General features: G+C 42.6%; 1 protein-coding gene across 1 annotated transcript; it reads right to left on the bottom strand.

Moving 5' to 3' along the window:
* Window positions 1-800: 800 nt before the first annotated feature.
* On the bottom strand, window positions 801-2060 carry FAM187A (family with sequence similarity 187 member A). Its single transcript, XM_069242029.1, has one exon. It carries the CDS (start codon window positions 2058-2060, stop codon window positions 801-803), a length of 1260 nt encoding a protein of 419 aa, XP_069098130.1.
* Between the last annotated feature and the right edge of the window lie 11716 nt (window positions 2061-13776).

Raw genomic sequence — 13776 nt, 5'->3', positions numbered from 1 at the left:
CACAGTTTTCAAAGAGGAAAAGAAAAACATGGAATCACTCTACGAAAACAAGAGCCTCCCCTGGAGCATCATTCCCAAACAGACAAGATCAAGCTATGCAAATAAAAGTGGGGCGTCCTTGAGGGACATTCCATTTCTGGTTGTCCATACAATCAATGAATAGGCATATGTCCCTTTGGACCCTTTGTATGAAATGTTTCTCGTGAATAATAATGGTAGACTTCTCGAAGTTTAGTACTTAGACATTTTCAGCAGGTTCCCAAGCACAAATACAAGAGTTACCTCCACAGCATCTAACAGTAGAACCTTCTTGCATGACTTAGAGTGTGTGAAGCACGCCTAGGTTGGCAGGCTAATCAGTGTTATGTGATCAGCAAGGTAGCAGTGCACCTGCCTTCCTGCTTGGAGCTGGGTGAGCAACAGTATTGTGAACTGCCTTCAGATAGTGCCTGTCATTGCCCAATGAGTCCAAAGAACACAATACCAATGTATCTCAGAATACGAGCTTGGATCACATCACAACAATGATCCCAGTCTTAGCTTGATGAATGAGTCGTGGTTGTTGTGCAGCCAGAAGATAATCTTGCATACCAAGGCTGCAGAAATTGTTTAAAGTGAAAACGTGGCTTAAGAAAATTGCTATGGTATGAATTCGAAATAATACCATCAACCCAAAGTACAGAAGACGTTTGCTCAGTCACTGATATAATTTCTAAATATATTTGTCTATTTACATTACTAAACAGAGAAAAACATATATCAGGGTCACAATTGGGAATGGATGCACCGAGAGCTCTACCTTAGCGACATCCACACAGATAACAGAAGCATTTGCAGAAGTGGATTACAACAAACAAGACAAAAAGGAATAGATAGCTAAGTAGGATGAGCTTCATTGCAAAAATAGTCTCTGGGTCACTGAATGAGCGAACCCGCGACTTTCTGCGAAGCACAAAAAGATGGAAACCAGCAGTCCGCCTTCCTTCAAGCCAACAGAAGTAAAGTCCTTTGTCCTTTTCCATAGTATAGGTGATGTGCAACTGGTTTCCATGGTCAATGTAGACTCTCATGGATCGATTCAGCCCAGTGAGATACTCTGAACGGTACAGTCGCTTATCATCTTTATCCCAAGCAACAGCACTCTCTGGCCTGGCATCTGGACAGCTTATAATGAGTGTATAGCCAACTTGTAGACTGTAGAACTGTGTGGGAACATCTGGGATTGATATGTTGGAACCCATCTTGGAGATAACATTGTTGATTTTCTGGGTCAAGAAGCTTTTTATCGTATCCTTCTCCTCATGTCTGCAAGGCATAGTACAACTCCGGATTAGGATCTCAGTCTTCCGAGCAGTCATCATCCTCTTGAAGCGTTTTGGTACTGAAGCAGAACCACACGAAGCCACATTCTGAATGGCCTTGCGGTACCGAGTAAAGAGGTATTCACTCTTCACATAGCACATCCCAATCCTCCTCTGTTCCCCTCTGACCCCACAGCGGTCACACATGGTCCAGTCCCAAAAGGTAGTGAAGACTGTGAAGCGCTTCTCATGCTGGTCCTTTGTAGGATGCTGGTTGCTGTCTGCAAAGAGGATGAGGGCATCTTTTGAACTCTGCACATCTATGTCATAACCATAAAAGTAAGCCCCTTGCCGAGTTCCACAAATGTAGTGACCTGTGTCCCCTACCTGTGCCTTGAAGACTATGAGACTAAACATCCGTATGGAGAAACGCAGCAAAATGCTGCTGCCTCGACGGATGTTGCTTGCATCCACAAAGGTTGTGCCATTATAATCAGTCAGGACAGTTGTCTCATTGCTGCCGATGCGTTTCTGGTAGAACCAAACAACAGCAGGCACCTCTTCTGGTTTGCAATTGCAAGGCAGTTCAAAGCTCATGTCTGCCAGGTATGCTGCATTTTCAAACATCAAAAAAGCAGGGCAGGGTCTTTGCCTGAATATATCTACCTTTCCAACAATCTCAAAGGCAACTAATAATTGACAGTGCAACAATATTACAACAATGAGAGCAAAGTGAACCTGAAGTTGCAAAGGCCTCATCGTTCCCTACAAATGGGTTGCAGGCGAAGACCAAAATAGAAAGAATGGATAAGAAACAAAAAGAAGGCTGCTAGAAAAGTGGCCTCAATCAAGTACACTGTCTAAATGAGACCAATAGGTTGCTACATGAGGTCTCCAAGAATGGGTTTTAAATGAAGTCCAGCTCTGGGCCTTAACAGAAGAATCAAATCAACAGCTTGTGTCAGATCTGAATGAAGGTACACTTATGATAAACAAAAATAATGCTTACATAAGACTTCTGGTGTAAACTCTGATAAGATTGCCATCGAAGAGACATGGTGGAGGCTTGCAGAAGATCCAGGTCGGAAACTGTAAAGAGGCACTAATCTGGGTAAGAGGCCTACAGAACATGTAGGTAGAAGGTGTACAACGGGTCCAAATGGGCATATATTTTGTCCAGAAATCTACACGATTCACGTAGAATATTTAGTTGGGACACTTGTTGTAGGGGAACAACCTATTCAGGACAAAACTTAGAAGAACTCTTGGCCGACATCATCTGACTAAAACAGCTGATCTTTCAGGAAGTTTCAGAGGAAGACTTTTAGAAGAGAATCAGGTGGAGATTATATTGTGCCACTGTGACTTTGCCAATTAATGTTTCTCTTTATCTTATCTGTGGCTTTCATAACTACTTCAATAGAATTTGCAGCAAGCGCCCTTGACATTTGTGGATCCCTCCAGTCTGATGAGGTGATTTGCTGTAGAGGCAGGTCAAAAGGCGAGGGTGGCTTTCACAGGAACACGTGTCCAGAAGAGGCAATTATGCACACATAACAAACCGGAAATCCAACGACAAGAGATGCTTTCTTTCATGAACTCTCCCGCTTCCCCAGTGAGAACATTCTAGAATGGCTTTCTTTGTCCTGCATACACAGCATTCTCCTTCACAGAATGGTCGCAGTTCTACTAAGAAGCAGGGCAGATATCATAAAGCGCCAGCAATCACAGGAATAAAAAACTCCAGGGGGAATGAGGGTACCCTCAAAAATTTCCATTCAGCTCATGAAACAAATAGTACTCGGTCAAATCATTAAAAGAAAAGAGATTACTTTTTGTGACTCCTCTCACTTTTGCATTAATGTGGATTATGCTTTTGTCAAGTTTGACTAGTCATTTGGCCACACAGTCCCTGTTCTAGCTCACCAAGAGATAGCAGGAATCAATGTCAATAGTGCTAATCTGCGCATGCTTGGGCACAAAGTAACTGGGATCTCGGTGTAAGTATTTAAATTGTGTGCGTGGCAGTGCCTTTTGAATGGTCCTAACTCGTTTCTATATTTCAATCCAGAATTATACTTGTATGCATTACCTAGTTTATCTGACACATGAGCATACACTGCATAAGTACCATTTACGTTTTACATTAGAACTGTTAACGCGTCCCTTTATGTCAATTTTATACACATTAGGACTCGTTTTAGGCCGATGAATCTTTTGACCCAGTGGTGAGACACCGCAGGACGAGATAACTAATCAATATGTCAAGTAATATATCAATGATGTTATCAATATTTATCACCACAATATACTTTACTTTGGATAAAGACATTGATTAAACTGTCGGCGCAACCATGACCTTTCAGTCATGAATAACCACACCTTATTAGAATTTTGTGAAATTTTATTCCCTATTGATTACAGTCTAGTAGTAGAAGTGTCAATCTCAAAACCAAGAAGCAAAAGAGCATAGTCACGATATGGCAACTGTAATAAGACTTCGATAATGCAAAGATCACAAACATAAGAGCACCAACATAAGATAAACATATATCAGAGTACATAGAATATCACATACGTCTCAGTTCAGCATAGCACAATGTCAGTCTCGTCTATTTGTGTCAGTCAGGGTGATCGCCTAGCCTAACCACTGATTAGCATCAGCATGTTGGACTTCATGCAAAATAATTTTGAACACCAATTTAGAAAACATCTAACTAAGGTCTCTATTAAAAAATACAGCAGTTGGTACCTAGAAAGGAAAAGCAAACAGACAATATTACAATAGCATTGTCATAATTACCCTCCTCGGAATAAGTCAGCATACAGGATCAGTCTTCGTCTTCAGGACATCAGTTAGATCGCCGTCAATCTACTTCGTCTAAGGGACAGGGGACACTTCCCTCATAAGGAGGAAAAGTGTAAAAGGGCAGTCTATGGATGAGGATGGTTTGTTTAAGTCTCAAATCACCAAACAGAGTGACAGAGTTTCAGGAAGCAATCAATATCATTCCCTACCTAGTTCTAACGACCCTTCTGTGTCATGAGTTTTTATCCCTTTTTTGCAATACCTTCCCCCAAAATTCTATTGGTTATTCGCTATACCCCACTATCTTCAACCTATCAAATTATACATTAGGTAATCCAAATTGTCACCCCACGATAATTTATAACACTTTGATTGGTCTTCATAATTGACATCTTCGGAGGTGGCACATCCGGGGTGTCTTGTCATCATCTTGGCACGTTTCTCAGGTCAAAAGTTCTCTTTCCATGGTCAAATGTCCTTGAATATTTCTACTTTTGTTGCAAATTGTATAAAGTCCATTGCACAAGCAGCTAATATGTGGATGGGAACAAATCATTATGGTTACATAAAACGAAGAAAAGAACAAATGCTGGGTCATGGCCCTTTACGAGTCAGCACACTGGAAAAACAGAAAATATGCTTTAGTATGAGAGTTACACAGGTAAATCTTCGACTCACGCTAACTTAAGGCCTATAGGATTTTCAATGCAATATCGTAAATACTAATATAAGCTTGATTAATCATATCACAAACAAGTTTACTTATTATTGTCATTAGTTCAGTTCATCATAGTCATAATTCAAATGCACATTAAGCAAATAACTAATTATTGTCGTTTTCTAGGTGCAGCATTGTTAAGCATTTCACGTTTAGCATATGTAATATCTAACTACGCTCTCTCATAAGCTTTATTTCGGGCATAAAACCACGACACATAAAAACAATAAATACAAAGTTTAAAAATAACGATAAAACAAACAATAATACAGTTAAAACAATCCTCCCTAACCCCATTTCACAATATAAAATTGCATTTCTTGTCAAAGTCTTATTACATAGTAAGGTGCGAGGTCCATAGCAGCAGTGTCCAGATCACAAAAACCCTTCCCAAAAAAAGGGGCACCACTTCCACTCGTTCTGTTCCCAACTCTTAATCGCTTTTGCCCTAACGTACTAAACATTCCTCAAAACATTTGCAACTGCACAGGCGAACAGAGGTCTGGCGTCCTCCCTCAGAATTCGCAGTGCAATCACGCTATTATGTGCACCTAAAACCCTAGCAACTGGTTTAATCCACTTCATACGAGGCTCTTCATACATCCGGCATGCAAAAAAGATGTGGCCAACTGATTCCTTAGGATGCTTGCAGCCGGGACAAAGTACTGCAGAGCTTGATGCCTAGCTGCTCGCAAAAGATCTCATGGGAAGGGAACCAATACTAAACTGGATATATAACTTCTTATCCCTTGGCACCAAACTAAAATCTAAATACGGTTCTAAAATACTAGTAGCCTTGAAACATGCTTGATTAAGTACCTCTCCCTCCCGAGGCTAGACCCTCCTGCAAAGCCCAGGCCCAATCCCAAGCAGCCTGAAACCCTAGGGCAGATAACAACTTCTCGGCATTCGTAAACCATAATATCGTAAGCGCCCCATCACGCCTAAGCACCTCCTTGAAAGTAACAGCATACTGCTTAAGCTCCCGTATCGTTATCAGCCTTCTCCAGTAGAGCAAGGGGAGCAGCCTTGGCTTGTCCATGATGGATTTCCAACCCAAATCCAATTTCAAGGTGTGGGGTGCTGGTAGGTAACTGAACAAGATTTCTTTAAAAAGTATGTTCCATCCAGGTCAGCTCGCCAACACCTGCAAACCCCCAAAGCTCGGCACCATTAGGTGCAGATGCCAACACTTTAACATCATAATTCTGTTTGGGAGGTGCTAGTAGCTTAAAAAAGGAGGCTCTATGTTCATGAAGAAGTGCACCCGCTACTTGTCTTAGTTTAGTTCCTATTTTGCTAATATGAGGTTGCCATCTCATGTTATTTGACAACTTGATGCCTAAGTAATCTCTAGAGTAGCGCTCCCAAATTCAACCTCCCCCTAAAAGGCTTATTCGGATTAATAACCATAAATTTGGTCTTACTACTATTAATGACAAAGCACCGAATTTTGAAAAAATCTTCGAATCTGGTCAATAGCCCTTGAAGGCCAGCTGGGGTCTTAGATACCAATAAGGTATAGTCCGCATATAGTAAGGTTGCAATCTTAATGCATACCAATTGAGGGGGCATCTGCCAGTGGAATGGACAGAAAATTGACCACCTCTTTTAGAAATAGGGAAAATAGAGTGGGAGCAAGAACGCACCCCTACCTCACACCTTTATCAATTGCATTAGGTTTAGTAACTTGTCCTTGGGCCCTCACCAAATGACTGCTTGATTATTCTCATGCAGGTGAATAATTATCAACAGACTGTCACCCAGCATGCCCATATCCGATATAACAGACCATAATTTTTCCAGCTGGACCATATCAAAAGCCGATTTTAGGTCGATAAATGCCACGTATAACTACCTTTACCCAGCACCACAGTCTTCCAGTATAATAGCATAAACCTGAAGACATGATCTATTGTGCTTGTATTGGTCCTAATACCGGCTTCATAAGGGGACTTATGTTTTGCAACGTTTCATTAAGATTCGTCAAACGACACCAAAGGTACAAACAACACAAAAACACTCTTCCTATGGAAACTCTGGTGCCTCCACCATACACAGTAATTGTCATCAATGATGCCAGTTGAGGTGTCATCAGTAATGTTATCAATGATTTTACAGAAAATGCATGAGTGGTGTAAAATGTGAGGTAATAAGCAGTGCATGGCAAAGGTGAAAGTTATAGTTACTTTAGTTAACTATAACAGGTGAAATTTTATGCTATTTTTGAAGTACAAAATGTTACGTTTAAACTGAAATTTTCAGGGAGTGCTGGCATATGATGTTGATTGTGTGGATAGATGATGGTGGGACTGTTTGCCTATGGTAAAGAAAGTGTTGGCATATAACGTTAGTTGTGTTCGCACATGATGGTAGATGTGTTGGTGCATGATGATGTATGTGGCTATCTTACAATGGGGATGGTATATGGATTGTGGGTGTGTTGGCTTACGACGTTGGCTGCATTGACTGATGAAGTTGGTTGTGTCAACATATGATGGTAGGTATATTGGTGTACAAAGTTCGCTGTGATGGTCCAGGTATTGTTGTTTAATAATGGGCATAAAAGGAGTGGCAAGGGTGGTGCTGATAAAGATGGTGGAAATGGTGGTGGTTGCGATGGCGATGTAGTAGCTGGTAATGTTGATGGTGAGGACAACAGTGATTCCGGTAACAGTGGTAGTTGTGGTAGTAATGGTGATGACGGAAATAACAGTGGCTGCAGTTGTGGTGTTAGTAATGATGGCAATGTTGGGAGTGGTGGTACAAAGACGCTGGCAGTGATGGTAACCATAGTGGTAATTTTGGTGACTGTGATAGAGGCAATAATTGTGGTACTTGTATTGTGAAAACGTTGGCGGTAATGGTGAATGTAATGGTGGTGAACAAAGCTGAGAGCTTCAATGGCTCCGTTACTTAATTATCCTGGCCTAAACCAAAGGCGGGGGTTGTGCAATCTCACACCCTTTTCGTCTTACCCAGGGTTGAGAGGGTAACAGATATTGACCCACTGTCTGCCTTGCCCACGTCGGGGTGGTGTGTCCTTCTCCATCCCCTACCCCACCTTGCCCAAGGTCGAGGTGGGAGGAGAATAAAAACTAAAAACAAAGCTAAAAAAATGTGCTCTACTGTCATCTTTTAAAATGTAAATATAGTATTAGAGGAGCAGAGCACGCAGTCTACACCACCGCGCCTCGTGTTCCGCATCACGAGACAGGACCTGTACTGGGCTGGTCCCTAGGTTCTGCAGCAGTGACCATAGCACCAGGACAGAACACAGCAGCTCCAGTGCGATCTTCAAAATATGAAGCCACCAATGGAGCAGCTCAATGTTCATAGCTTCTCTGGTATTTTTCTGGCAAAGTGAAGTGGGGTAGTGCTGACATACCTTCCCCGCCCCCATCCTCACTCTTGGATAGTGTAGGGGTATTTTTCCTTCTCTCACCTTTGGATAAGGTGAGGGGATCGGTTTGAAACCCCCAAACGTGGTCAACGCGTGGGAGGTCCGTTTTTCACCATCACTCTTGGGTAAAGCAAGGGGCGTTGTTCGGAAGTCCACCACTGTACACAACAAGAGAAGCAGCTCCTCCTTGCCCTTTCCAAGGTGTGGAGAGGGGCACCCACACATCTGCAGTAGAGGTGGATATTTAAACCTTCTTGCCTCTATTCAAATGCAAACAGGGGACATGGCCAAATGATTCAATCCAGCCACGGACGGTTAATTTTGTGAATACCCCCATGTAGGTAGTAGTAATCGTAGTAGTGGTAGTACTGCTGGTAATAGTGGTGATGGAGTGGGGCGTTTCGGTTCCTGACCAGCTCCAATGGCAGGGGGTGTGCGAAAGGGCTTTTTTGGCATATTTGTTTCTCAATACAATTGTAGGCAGTCTGCATGTTTCCATGACCTGTAATCTAGCATTAGATTACGTTTGAGCCTAAAATCAACATGAAAACGGCACGATGAAGGATGTGTAATTATGCAGTTGCTGTTTAGTTTTATATAAACACACACAATTTGTATACGATTGCTACACACTAGTCAAATGCCAATTTCTCCATGACACAATAGAAGCATATTGCTTTCCCTTAAGCGTGCCATCACACATTACTCACATAGGATACTCTCTTCCCATGTACCAACCAAATATACACGCCTGCATGCCCAGATAAAGATGGCGACACTAAAAGACCACGTAGGTATATAAACTGTGGGCCTGACAAACTGCAGATCATGATTACCATCTACCCGGTCCCGTCGTCATACAAGTTGCTGGGAGACCCTTCCCCTTCCCCTTCCCCTTCCCCTTCCCGTTCCCCTCCCTTCCCGGAATATGATCTCTGTCTCCAGTTTTGTTTATTTTAATATGATCTCTGTCTCCAGTTTTGTTTATTTTTTTCTTGTGCCTCATGTAAACTGTTTACACTCCTGTAGGTCAATTTTCGCATCTTTACTTTTTTTTTTTTTTTTTTTTTTACAATTAAAGCCACTGAGCCATTGCATCCGATTTGAAAATAAATGAAAGACGTAGACCTCCGAACTAGGTGGAGATGAATGAAGAAGGTATTTGGAAGTTTTTTTTTACAAATGGAAAAAGGAGGTACGCAGAAAGGGAAAAGAACTACCAACAGTTTACCTTAAAGGTACGCATTTTATCAAGGTAAGTAAATGTGGAGTTAGGAATAGCACAGCTATACTTACCTGTTTGTACCTATACAATATAGTGGCATCTGATATTCTGCAGTTGATCTTGTTACAGCTCGATATTAAAATCTCAATATTAACTTATTTAATAGCATTTCATACCACACCTCTACTGTTTCTCTAATAATAATAACAGTTGTCACTATACATCGCAATATGCGTAGGCAACAGCTGCTTTCAATAGGACACAGCCACAGTATTTAAAACAGTAGCAAAAATTGCGTATTTGTTTTACGCAACGGTGGCAGAAGCAGTGCTTTACACTGCTCCATATTTACAAACTGCTGCATTGGGCCCACTGCATCAGTTTGTAAAGCCTTGCATTACATTATACCTACACCAGATATAATGAGAGCAAGGTTGGTATTCCCTCTGGAAAAGCCATGCAGAACTGACACACTGAAATTTACAGCCTTTCACTGTGTTGTTCTGCGAACTTCACTGCGTCAGAATTGTAACGCCTGCTGAAAGCAGGCATTAAAATCATGCAGGGCTTTTCTCTAGGGAAGCCATCCTCGCTTTGCTGGAGAAGCGGCACTTTTTTTTTTTACGCCAGTCCAGCAATGCGTCAATTTCTGACGCATCTGTGAAAACCTGTGCCATGGAGCTCTGTATTTTAATTGCAGGGCATCCAAGGCGTCATTAGGGTGTTCTAGGGCAGCACACGAAATCTGAAGCATTGGAGCCAATGCGACAGAATCTTGTAAATGATGCCCTGGGTATTCAAAATAGATGGGATGTAGATAGTCTGTAATCTGCATGACAACTCAGAGAGCTAGATGTCATGACTACGAGTATGTCATTAAAGGAACCGCTATTGTTGGACTTTTTTTCTTATGCAGGGTCATCCCCAATCTTTTTGCCTCCGGCCTCCTATTGTTTCTGACCTGTTGCTGTGGGCTTTTGAACTCTGAGCACCTTACCACTGCTAACCAGTGCTAAAGTGCATATCCTCACTGTGTAACTTGTATGATAAATTGGTTTATCCATGATTGGCATATCTGATTTACTAGTAAGTCCCTAGAAAAGTGCACTAGCGGTGCCCAGGGCCTGTAAACCAAATGCTACTAGTGGGCCTGCAGCACTGGTTGTGCCACCCACATAAGTAGCTCTGTAATCATGTCTCAGACCTGCCACTGCAGTGTCTGTGTGTACAGTTTTAAACTGCCAATTCGACTTCGCAAGTGTACCCACTTGCCAGGCCTAAACCTACCCTTTCCTTACATGTAAGACACCTCTAAGGTAGGCCCTAGGTAGCCCCATGGGAAGGGTGGAGTGTATGGTTAAGGTAGGACATATAGGAATGTGGTTTATATGTCCTAACAGTGAAATACTGCTAAATTCGGTTTTCACTGCTGCAAGGCCTATCCCTCTCATAGGTTAACATGGGAGCTACCTTTAAATATGACTAAAGTGTAGATTCCATTTGGGAGCGGATAGACATGTGGAGTTTGGGGTCTCTAAGCTCACAATTTAAAAATACATCTTTTAGTAAAGTTGATTTTAAAATTGTGTGTTTGAAAATGCCACCTTTAGAAAGTTGGCATTTTCTTGCTTAAACCATTTCTATGACTCTGCCTGTTTGTGGATTCCCTGTCTGGGTCAGTTTGACAGTTGGGCTGGTTGCACCTCTCACTAGAAAGTGACACAAAGGGAGCTGGGGTGTAGTCTGCATTTCCTGATGAGCCATCTGTGCTAGGAGGGAGGGGAGGAGTGGTCACTCAGACCTGAAATGGCTGTGCCTGCCCTCACAAAATGCAGTATCCAACCCCCTGGTGTGTGTCTGGGGCCTGGCCTGGGCAAGGCAGGATTTCACAATCAAGAGAGACTTTCCTTTGAAGTAAGCCTACTTCAAAGGGCAAAATGGGTATAAGAAGGGCACCCCAAACCACAGACTTATGAACACTTCTGGAAACCAAGAGGAACCTCTGCGTGGAGATGAGCTGAGGTAGAAGAGCTGCCCTGCCTGTGACTGTGCTTTGTGGAGCCATCCTGCAGTTGCTGCTTCTGCCTGTGCTGGAGGACAAAGACTGGACTTTGTGTTGCCTTCCTTCTTGCGAAGATCTCCAAGGGCTTGATTTAGAGCTTGCCTCCTGTTTGAAGTCTCAGGGACAGCGAAGAATTCTCCCTGCCAGCACCGGGAGCCTCTGGAAAGACTCCTACCCTGCCAAGTGGTGCCCACCCAGTTCCTGGGGCCCTGAGAAGAGAAGCTGGCAGCCCAAGAGTGAGATATCCACGCACCGACTGCCGTGCGTGGAAAAGATCGACGCAACTCCAATCTGCGGCTGAAAAATCAACGTGCCGGTGGCTTTGCGGCAGAAAATCAACCCCCGCCTGCAACGTGATCAGAAGATCGACGCCTGGAGCTGGGGAAACGACGTACAGCATCACTGACGGAAGCTGGTGAGATCGCAACCCACACTGCATGGTTTTTGGATCGTGCGGCTGAATTTCTGACACAAACACCACTGGCCGTTTAAATACAACGCAAGGCCTGCCCGGACCTGAGAGTGCTGACCGGATAGAAGAAACGATGAACGCCAACCCGACAAAAGGAGAAACAACGCAAGGTCTCACTCGTGAGTGAAATCAACGCATCGCAAGCCCTTTTTGACACACTCACCCATGCTGGGCTATTTTTGACGCACCCAAAGTACATTTTCATGCTAACAGCATTAGCGTTGTGTTTAAACTACATGAATACTCTTTCTGATTTTTAATTGATAACTTGACTTGTGTATTGTGGATATTTGTCGTTTTGGTCTTGTTGTGTTTAGATAAATATTTTCTATTTTTCTAAACCTGTGTTGTGTCATTTTGTAGTGGTTTCATTAAGTTACTGTGTATCTTGGTACAAATACTTTACTCCTATCACTCTGAAGTTAAGCCTACTGCTCGTGCCATGCTACCAAGGGGTAAGCAGGGGTTAGCTGAGGGTGATTCTCTTTTACCCCGACTAGAGTGAAGGTCCTTGCTTGGACAGGGGGTAACCTGACTGCCAATCAAAGACCCAATTTTTAACAGCTATTTTCAAAGTTTACAAAATCGAAAAGGAGTCTCAGCTTTTGAAGCTACAGGATCAGAGTAGTATCCTTCATTCAGTCAGAGAAACTGTCTATGTTTACTTTGACTGTAGCACATCATTCTTGAGGAAATATAGCTGCTGCAACTGTGGGAGACATGATTATGAGCATTCAAACTTCAAAGCCACTCCTCAGTCTGACACAGGAGAGGAGTACAATTCAGTATCAACTCCAGCAACTGGTGCATCTTCAAAACATATACACAGTGAAGTCTATCAACTTGAGATTTGATTTTGTGCTATGAAGTGTCAAAACCTCACAAAGGACACATGTACCTTGAGGTAAATTAGCAACTGTATTCATATGGGGAACACATCTTTTGAAATTCACTACCAGACTGTCCATATTATTCAACAACAGGGAATCATTTTCTATTCCTCAATGACATTTACATACATTGACGGAATGATAACAAATGGGAGAATACAAAGTTATTTCATATCACTCTGCTCCAATTTGAAACATTAAATTCAACATGTACTGACTACATCTAGAGGGCATTGCAGTCCCAGGGATTACACCTCTCATCTACCAATTTGTTCAAATGCCCCATGAAGTTCAACAAAACCTTTCAATCATGCCGGCAAAAGCAAAGTACAACAATTATCTTACTTTCAGGATGATTTTTTCACAGATCACGTGTTATTCTTAATATCTGTACATATTTCATGGATGTGCCATACTACAGGGCAGGACGGGGGGCGGGGGCGGGGGTAGGCAAAGCATGTAGCCATGGATAAAGAGTCAATGTAGAGGAAAGAGAGTCCCTCCCAACCTCTGTAGATTAACAGGCTGTGCTTATTTAACCATGGACCTGTTTTCCAGCGTCTTACCAAAGGCTATATTATTCTGGCTATCCTTCTCTGTAAGAAGCACATCAAGAGGTTTCCTTTGCCTCTTTGAAGCTTTATTTTAGGGTAAGAATAAAATCACAGAGTGAATTAATTTTGCAAGGATCAGGTGGTTAAGCTGTTTTACCAATTGCTGCAAACATGATGGCAGTGACTGGTAACCTAGGCAGATGGTAATTACTCTACAGCCTCACGTGTCCAACACTCTATCATGTAAGTGCTGGCAATAGACCCACTGTGAACACTATACATGGCCAGACCAACAGTACTTGGGCCTATGCCCAGCAATGTTTAGCTGCCTGGGACATTTGA

The sequence above is a fragment of the Pleurodeles waltl genome, chromosome 6 (assembly GCF_031143425.1).
Source record: "Pleurodeles waltl isolate 20211129_DDA chromosome 6, aPleWal1.hap1.20221129, whole genome shotgun sequence".
In the NCBI taxonomy this organism is placed as follows: Eukaryota; Metazoa; Chordata; class Amphibia; order Caudata; family Salamandridae; genus Pleurodeles; species Pleurodeles waltl.
This window is presented reverse-complemented; position numbering and strand designations above follow the sequence as displayed.